At 32.8% G+C, this 10,296-nt stretch overlaps 1 protein-coding gene across 17 annotated transcripts in view; it reads left to right on the forward strand.

Annotated features, from left to right (window-relative positions):
- The window catches only part of LOC149776646 (RNA-binding motif, single-stranded-interacting protein 2-like), a 437,315-nt gene that overhangs the window by 414,043 nt on the left and 12,976 nt on the right, over positions 1-10,296 (forward strand). For 15 of the 17 annotated variants that reach the window (XM_089941160.1, XM_089941164.1, XM_089941161.1 and 12 more), the window contains 2 exons: positions 39-116; positions 5,908-5,972. In XM_089941160.1, the coding sequence (XP_089797286.1) occupies positions 39-116; positions 5,908-5,972 (143 nt within the window). The remainder of the gene's footprint in view (positions 1-38; positions 117-5,907; positions 5,973-10,296) is intronic. The other 2 variants (XM_089941163.1, XM_089941166.1) reach the window with 1 other exon arrangement.

Below are 10,296 nucleotides of genomic sequence, written 5' to 3' on the forward strand. Positions count from 1 at the left end.
TTTTAAAAAAATATATTTATTTATTTAATTTATTTCAGTATGCAGCCCTAACTTCCCATGGTTACACTCAGATTCCATACCAAGCAGGGACAATTTTGCAGACTATGCCAGTCGAGGTATAACAGCAATTTTTCAGCCCATATTATTGTGACAGACATATAACCAGTCTGGATTTGCCTGTATATTTGGATTGATTTGTATTTGGATGACTTTGACCAGCTTTAAAATCTAAGAGAAAATCCTCATTCAACCTGCCTCTAAAAACTGCAAGAGTCTGCAAAATGATTGCAAAGCAAAATGGTTAATAGTACATGTCATTTAGTCTTACTTCCTACTGAATTAATCAGAAACTTAATTGGCAAACATCTACAGACATTGTAAGAGTTGCAATCCCTGTTGATGCTTCAGATTGAAAGTCTGACAGGGTATTTAAGTTATTTTTATGAAGACTTTGACATGTTTTGAATATTGTTTTTAGTTGTCTCTTTGATGACATTCAGTCAGCAAATTGAAGGCCCATTTAAGATCAGATGTTATAATGTATACTCACTTATAAGTTGTATAAAACTGCAAACAGCAAAGAATATGATCTGTCATAAAATAATGCTCTTTCATATCAGGGTCCATACTGTTTACTCCTAACAAAGTTCACAGACCCAGATCTGCCAGCACATGATGTGACGGCAGATCTGGGTCTGTGCAGTTTGCAGTTGGACATGTTGTATAAGTGAGCATAGACTGTAGCCTGAAGAATTTGATTGTAGACTCCTGTTTGGCTTAGAAATCTTGTAGTCATTCCATGAGGGGGTGGTTGAATAAGACTTTAAAAAGAGGCAATTTGAATGAACTTAGCAAACAACACAGCTATTTAACAGTTTCTTAACTGATAGATTTCATTGAGAAATCCCAGTGCACCCAAAAATAAATAACCTCTTGCTTGTATGTATCCTCCATCAACATACACACTGTAACATACAGTCTTAACAAAATTCAACATTATTGACCCAACTTTGTCCAAAGCTCAACCAATTGGTCAGTTTGGTATCCCTCTCCATGTATGTCCACACCCTAGATTAACCTCAATAATCATGATATTTTAATACGTCTTTTTCTAGCAAAATGAAAAGTAAGCTTCACAAAGAAAGAGGTTCTTGTATCTAATGTTTGAATCTTGTATTAAGTACATGAATCCACTTGCCATGTTATATATTTACTTGAGTAAATTCATAATAGCATTGTCATTTCTTCAATTAATAACAAAGTTTACCTTTAAAATCATGTAAAACGTATTCCTAAGAATTTTAGAAATTAAATTAAATTCCCGTTCATTGTCCATGTTCTTTTATCAGCATAGATTACTCTAACACTCAAAGTATATCCATTTTGAATTTTTGCAGATTTTAATAGATAGAGAATGCAGTATTTGATTATAAACCATACAGCATGAAATGAATGTCACCATACTCAAATCTGCCATAACTATATGATCCCAACCCTGACTTTATTTTGCTTAAGTCTAACAAAGGTCATTTATATATAAATCAATTTACAGCATTTGCTTTAAGTAGTGCAATAAAATATTGATTATTGAAAACTTACATCTTCAGACTTTTTGATTATCTGGATCTGAGAATGTATTCCTCAGATACAGTATTTATATGACCACATGGTTAAAGAATTTTACATCGGTTACATTGTACAGAGTTTTAACTTTATTACGGTTATATTTTATTTTATACCTGATGTTGAAACTGATTTACATTTCTTGCAACTTTACCTTTTGTTTGCGCCATATTGCCTCCATTGTGTTGATGTGCCATTAAAAAAGCTACTTCATACATATCTTGATGAACATGTTGGTTACTGTTCACGACAAAATCAACGTCTTTTGTTAACTGTATTGGTTTTAGACACAACTGTTTTCTGTTTAAATTAATTGGTCTGGACATAATGTCTTATGTTTAACTGAACTGGTCTGGACACAGTCTATGTCCTATGTTTAACTGAATTGGTCTGGACACAGTCTATGTCCTATGTTTAACTGAATTGGTCTGGACACAGTCTGTGTCCTATGTATAACTGAATTGGTCTGGACACAGCCTATGTCCTATGTTTAGCTGAATTGGTGTGGACACAGTCTGTCTGTCTTTTTAGCTGTATTGTTCTGGAGACAGTCAATGTCTTAACTCAACAACCTGGTACACTCCACATATGAGGCAAGCTACTCGCCATTGAATGGCAGATAGCAGTGGAGAAATTCAAGATGGCAGAAGTACAAAATGCATTGGCAGTAAAGAAATAATATTAAATCAGTTATTTCCAGTGTGTCCTATGTATAACTGAATTGGTCTGGACACAGCCTATGTCCTATGTTTAGCTGAATTGGTGTGGACACAGTCTGTCTGTCTTTTTAGCTGTATTGTTCTGGAGACAGTCAATGTCTTAACTCAACAACCTGGTACTCTCCACATATGAGGCAAGCTACTCGCCATTGAATGGCAGATAGCAGTGGAGAAATTCAAGATGGCAGAAGTACAAAATGCATTGGCAGTAAAGAAATAATATTAAATCAGTTATTTCCAGTGTGTCATCACTGGCGTTTTTATTTAGTCATAACGTTATTTTTGTTGTGTTAGTCATTACTATGTCATCACAACATTGTTGTTGTGTTAGTTATAACTGTGTCGTTTTAATGAAAGTTTGTGTTTTATTATCATAAACTGATTTTTGTCATTGAGCATTTATTTTAAAATACGTTAATGAAACATAGTGGTGTGGGGTGGATAGAATTAAGTTGGTAGTGCAATAGATATCTATTTATGCAGTGCAGTGTTTGGAGAAGAATGCTTGGTCAGAGATCTTTACCGGCAAAAATTAACATGTATACATGCACTAGAATAATAATGCTTTAAAACACCTGACACCTGTTTAATTTCAAAAACATTTATTTCCTATATGACATACCCCAAATAGATAAGCTCAGTAAAATAAATAAAAAACCTGGCAGGTAAATTTGGGAGTAATGATGTTTATTTGAATTTTATGTTGGTAATATGGGTTTATTTGTTTATAATTTTTGCATTATATTTGTGTTTATATAGGTAAACTGTCACAGCTGTGATATACTCTTGTACTGTCACACTTTAAGCAGCAGTTTAATAGGTTATAGACAACGCTGAGAATCACATACAAATAAACAGAAGGTTAAAACCTGGAAACATAAAGTTAAAATCTGGGAACTTAAAGTTAAATCCTGGAAACTTAAAGTAAAATCCAGGAAACTTAAAGTTAAATCCTGGAAACATTTTCCAAAATTGCACCTGCAGTGTATACTGATTTATTTCAGTTGATACATTTATGTTGCCACTTATTTTGAGGCAGTTGATAGTTTTTTGCATTACAAGGAATATATATTCATTAAATTTCAGAATCGAAATAAATCTAATCATGTCTAAGTCTGATTGAATCAGTGAGTTAAGATTCCATTCCATGAACATATACTTCATGCTAAGATTTATGCATGACCTAGGATTCCTGCATGGACCAGGAATTCTGGAGAAGTTCTAAAATTTAAAAATTGCTTTTCCAGGTCTTGAGAATGTCAGGATTTTTTTAATAAAAAAGTGACTAAAAATCATGAAAATAGTTGAAACTAGTAATGTGATTACGTTTTTGCTTTTGGCAGATGTTTTACATAAATTCAGAGCTCTTTGAAAGTATAGAAAGTTTATTTTTTTGGTCTAGAAAAGGTATGGAAAAGTTCTGGAATTTTTAAAAATTTGTGGCAGGAAACTTGCAATGACCAATCCAAAATTTGCAGTTGTGGCTATCACATTATAAATAATTAAAAAAAATTTATAAACAAAATAGATAGAAATGGCAAAATGATTTATTTTTAAAATTCCATTGCATAAATATGGGTAAAACCTATTATAACACATTATAACACAATTTGTTATAATGTGATTCCACTTTAATGCGATGGCAGCATGGCTACCACTTTTTAATTTAAAGTGACCTCTCTTTTTAACGTCCTAAATACATGCTCTCAGAAAACTCCTTTATTCATATTTCATATCCCTATTAGATTTTTAATCCCAGCACTGCGTTTAATGTTGCCTTAACTTCACCATGCACCATTACTGCAATATTGGCATGTATAAAATTCAAAACTGAAGTATATTTGATGTCTGATGAATCCCGGCAAACAAAACAAACAATATATGATCAAGAGGTTAGTTAAAACTGATGACATTGAAATTTCACTTGTATCATGATGTTATTCATTGGACCCAGAACATCAAGTTATAACAGGTTTTACATGTCGGTATCTATTGCATTACCAACCTAATCCCACCCACCCTGAATAAAGCATCTGATCCAATAATGCATTTTTAATGCATCAGTATGCTGCATGACAGGGAAGTCAGCATGTAACTGAAAAAGTTGAAATTTAATGTAAAATAATGGCAAAACACTTTCATTCAAATACATATCTCATGATTAATAAAGCACAACCATACAGTTGCACAACCTCTCACAGTACCCCCACCCTCACACCAAGTCATATATAATAGCTGAATATAATAGCACTGTATAGTGACACTTTAATTAAACACTCTATATTTATTGAATTGACACAGTCGTGACTAATACTACAAAAAAGGTTAAAGCTGACACAGCTGGATTTATTTCTAATTTAATATTGCCAATGCAGTTTTGTCTTATTTCCACCATCTTGAAATTTCTCCTAGTATAAGCCATTCATTGGTATTTATCTGAACAAAGTCTATGTCTTTCATTTAACTTTATTGGTCTGGACACAGTATATTCTATAAGTTTAACTATGTTCATCTAGACACAGTTTTTGTCTTCTATTTAACTGGACAGTCTTTTTCTTCTATTTGACTGTTATGGTCTGGACACAGTCTATTTCTATTTTTTTGTATTGGCCTGGTACAGTCTATTTCTACTGTTTGCATTGATCTGGATGCAGTCTATGTCTTCTGTTCAACCATATTAGTCCATTATCATAAATATTCTAAAGGCATTTTTTAAGTAAATAATAAATGGAATTCATGCTTTAAATGAATTGAATTAATGACCTGCAGCAAGTCAGATTGATAAGAAATAAGTATCACCACTTATTGTTGCTTATATTGTGTAGTACATATGCTTCTGCACTAGACAGATCCAGTCGCAGGTAATGTGACTAGAAGATCAATGTGTGTGTTGTTTGATTAATTCTAATGTACTGCATAGACTATGATCGGATACTGTAATAAAAAGTCTACATTGAATTGGTAGTTGCAGAAAAAAATTCTACATACCTGCCAGTAAATCTTATTTGATTTTTTTCTTGGGGAAAAATTAGGTGACTTTTTTCAAGCATGCCTTGGTGAGAAATCAACATAGCAATAAATTTGGGAATCAGCATGTATTTCCCTACATCTGTCCATCCATCCACAATAGAGATTAAGGAAAATGGTAAACAGTTTTAAATTTAAACTTGATGTTAAAGTTCTTTAATTTTGAGCCAAACTTCAAATTTTTTTTATATTTTTCAAATAGTGCAAGAAACGTGAAATTGTCCTTAAAAATATGACATGTAGAACATGACTAATTTGATAATTTTAGCTTAAAGGACATGCTTATCAGGTCAAAAGTGTGTAATAATTTTGTTCTTTAATGGATGTTCTAGCATATTTTAGCACATTCTTTCAATATCTGCAAGTTCTGAAGACATAACTAGGATTTTTTAAGAAAGACCTTGATCGATATATTGCCAGTCACAGATTTGGACTTCAAATATTTTTTATTTAGTACTGTTTGGTAAAGTTGCTACATGCATATGCTATCACTTCGGCTGGAATTCCCTTAACCTATGTACTAATATCTCCATCACAGGACCCTACCTTGGAAGAGGTCACCCAGCCCCACTTCCAGGCTTACACACCAAACCCTTTCACCAAGTAAGGGCCTAAATATGTTGTCTCCCCTTGTTCTTAAAAGGAGGGGCAACATCATTTTTATGTCATTTCCTTCATTCAAAACTTTAGTTGGCCTTAAAAAATAAGACCCTTGTAGATGAAAGGATGTAGTGATAAGAATATATCAAAACAGAACTCCCACTTTGCATGTGGGCATTCAAGATTTGTGGATTTATTTTCCATGTACCTAATAAATAATGACAATTATTACTTGTCAGTTGATTGATTGTTGTTAAATGTACTTCATTTATGAGAAAAAACCTGAATTGCCATGCGGTGAAGATATTTGTTGTAAGAAAATCTATTAATGTCTTCATTCAGTAGAAAAGCTGTATTTTCTTAATTTATATTTGGCACTTTTTATATTTTTTACACAAATAATATTAGACATTGTATAAGAATGGTTACGTAGAAACAAAGGGAGATAATAAGAATACTTGAAAGATTTGCTCAGGACCATATTTTTATGACTCCTTTTTACTAGTTAGATTAAAGATAAACTGATACTTGAAAAATAATTGTCTGATGCTGAAACAAAGAAAAAATAAGAAATAATACTTTAAATCACGTTGAACATGCTGAAAAAAAGGAATTTATTTATATATGGATAGTTTTTTAGGTCTGGATAACTTTGCACCTAGAGGAATTGGGCAAAATTGTTATAAAAAAAAATTGGGAGAGTTTTGTGACAGTCTGTTGAATCATTATGACAAGGATCTGATATAGTGGATCTATTCATGTGCTTGCTTTATATCTCGTGTCCAGATGTTTAATGTCCAGGATAATAGGTTTCTGTTGCACGGTATTGTAGTAAACCCCCTCCCATATATATTCTGTAATTATCCTGGAGACCTGCTGACAATGAAATAAGTTTTTAGATGTTCTGAAATTAAAGCAGCATCATAACTTAAACAGGAAATAAAATGTGTATTGAATTCAGCATTTTGACATTTGGATAGCATTACAAAGCATACATGTGTAATCTGACCCATTCTTAAAAAGGTCTTAACAGCTGTTATTTGTCCCATTCTTGAAAGGTCTTACAGGTGTGATTTGACACTTCTTAAAAGGTCTTACAAGTGCAATTTGACCCATTTCTTAAAAGGTCTTACAGGTCTAATTTGACACATTCTTCAGGGTCTCAGGTGTTATTTGACCCATTATTCCAGGTCTTACAGGCGTTATTCAACCCATTATTCAAGGTCTTACAGGTGTAGTAATTTGACCCATTCTTCAAGGTCTTACAGGTGTAATAATTTGACCCATTCTTCAAGGTCTTACATGTATAATAATTTAACCCATTCTTCAAGGTCTTACAGGTGTTATACTTTGACCTATTCTTCATGGTCTTACTGGTATAATTTGACCCACTCTTTAAGGGTCTTACAGATGTAATAATTTGACCCATTCTTCAAGGTATTACAGGTGTAATAATTTGACCCAATCTTCAAGGTCTTTCATGTGTAATAATTTGATCCATTCTTCAAAGTCTTACAGGTGTAATTTGACCCATTCTTCAAGGTCTTGCAGGTGTAATTTGACCCATTCTTCAAGGTCTTACAGGTGTAATTTGATCCATTCTTCAGTGGTCCCTTGCACTAAAAAATGACAGTCATTTAATTGAAATTCATTTTTATGAAAATGCTTCACAACCTATGCTTAATTTTCAGTATATGTAGTTATTAATTTCTTGTATAAAAATTATACTTGATCATAACAACTAAATAGGAACTTGAAGACAATTATGGAAGTATATAAGGAAATCAATAAATGCAATAATACATCAGGCTCGATCAGTTGCTCCCCCCTGGTCTTCCAGACTGACATTCCTTTGTGACACTCTAGCTCTTGCATGTTCTCCATTAAATGTTTGTGCTGCTAGTTGTAGAAATTAAAACTAATTCATGAAGTCTAGTGGCAAAAGCCATCTAATAAATAACCAATTTATATTTATTTTGACACAGTATTCCATAGAATGAATTGTAAATTTAAATTTCTATTATTCTTTAAACCATGATGGAGTGCATGCTCATACATAAAGCCATCCTAGATTAACTTCATTGTTAAACATTTTAACCCATCAGAATTAAAGTCTGACTCGATGACAAATGTGTCCACCCGTAATTTTTTCAAATGACCTTATTTCATCAAACTGCATGAAAATAGCTTTAAATCTTTTCCAAGTGATAGACAAACAGTTGTTTTATTCATCTGTGATCTTGCCAAACTTCATTTTGTGATACACACATAATTTTTTAAAGGTTACATAATTTATATAATACAGGGTCTTATTTTTTCTAATAATGGTGATTCAGTATTAAGTGTTTTTAAATTTTCTGTTCATATTATTCAAAACTGTTGTCATATTTGCCACATTGGGACTTAATAAATGACTACAAAACCAACTATTAAACTGTATATGGGGATATTTCCACATGATGTTAATTTTTAAACTTAAATGGTAGAGTCCAAACTCATGGACACTGAGGTAGTAAAATAATCTGAGCCTTCAAGCACTGTATAGTCTAGTGTATGAGTCACATCTTCAAGCACTGTATAGTGTACTGTACGACTTGCATCTTCAAGCACTGTTCAGTCTAGTGTACAAGTTGGTTCTTCAGATACTGTATAGTCTAATGTACGAGTTGGGTCTTCAAGTATTGTATAGTCTAGTGTGCTAGTCAGATCTTTATTTATAGTCTATTGGATGAGTTGGGTCTTTAAATACTTATAGTCTAATGGACTAGATGGGGTCTTAAAGTACTGTATAGTCTAGTGCATGAGTTGGGTCTGTAAATATTTGTAGTCTAGTGGACGAGTTGGGTTTTCAAGTACTGTATAGTCTAGTGTATGAGTTGAGTCTGCAAGTACTGTATAGTCTAGTGTATGAATTGGGTCTGTAAATATTTGTAGTCTAGTGGACATGTTGGGTCTTCAAGTACTGTATAGTCTAGTGTATGAGTTGCGTCTGTAAATATTTGTAGTCTAGTGGACAAGCTGGGTCTTCAAGTACTGTATAGTCTAGTGTATGAGTTGGGTCTTCAAGTACTGTATAGTCTAGTGTATGAGTTGGGTCTATCTGCAATCAATACAGACACTGATTACCTCTTGTACCAGCAGATCAGGGTCTATGTTGTTTGTTCTACTGATTAAGAATAACAGCTTAGATCCAGATCTGCTATCACATTATGCAATAACAGATCTGGGTCAGTCGAGGTCACAGCAAAATGTAAATTAAATGTAAGTATTTACAGTTTTAAATCTGTCAGTCACAATATTTTTTCAGTTCTAGAAAATCTTGAAGTTTAACATATTAGTGATGTCAAGTTGCTGATTGGGGAAAAAAGATGGGTTGTAGTTTTATCTTGCCTTGTGAAAAGTGTGTTTGTGTGTTCTCTCCTGATGTCATACCAGATGAGCACAGCATTGTATTATATTTCAATGCAAGGTATAGTCACACAGAGATGTCATAAATATGGAAGATTACATTAAACTTAACATAAATGTGGAAGATTAGACTAAACATTTGTATTAAATGTGGAACATTAGACTAAATTTGTCATAAATGTGGAACATTAGACTAAACTTTTCATAAATGTGAAAGAGGTGTCTAAACATGTATATTCTTATAATGCAGTATCATATTAACAAACATGTTATTAATTCTAGAAAGGCCATCCAGATTTTGAAAAATGTCAGGGTTTTGATAAGTGCTTTTGGGATTGGCATTTATGAATTCATGATAAGAGTACTTTTGCATTGGCATTTCTGATTTCATGATGAGTGTGCTTTTGGATTGGCATCTCTGATTTTGTGATATGTGTTCTTTTGGATTGGCATCTTTGATACATGTATCATGATAAGAGTGCTTTTGGACTGGCATTTCTGATTTCATGATGAGTGTGCTTTTAGATTGGCATCTCTGATTTTGTGATATGTGTTCTTTTGGATTGGCATCTTTGATATCATGATAAGAGTGCTTTTGGACTGGCATTTCTGATTTCATGATAAGTGTGCTTTTGAATTAGCATTTCTGATTCATGGTAAGTGTGCATTTGGACTGGCATCTCAGATTTTGTGATGAGTGTTCTTTTGGATTGGCATCTTTGATTTCATAAGTTTGCTTTTGAATTGTCATGTCTGATTTCATGATAAGTGACCTTTTGAATTGTCATGTCAGATTTCATGATAAGCATCCTTTATGATTGGCATCTTTGATTTCATGATAAGCATGCTTTTTGATTGGCATCTTTGATCTCATGATAAGCATGCTTTTTGATTGGCATCTTTGATTTCATGATAAGTG

The sequence above is a fragment of the Sinohyriopsis cumingii genome, chromosome 18 (genome assembly GCF_028554795.1).
Source record: "Sinohyriopsis cumingii isolate HCF-2022 chromosome 18, ASM2855479v2, whole genome shotgun sequence".
NCBI classification, from domain to species: domain Eukaryota; kingdom Metazoa; phylum Mollusca; class Bivalvia; order Unionida; family Unionidae; genus Sinohyriopsis; species Sinohyriopsis cumingii.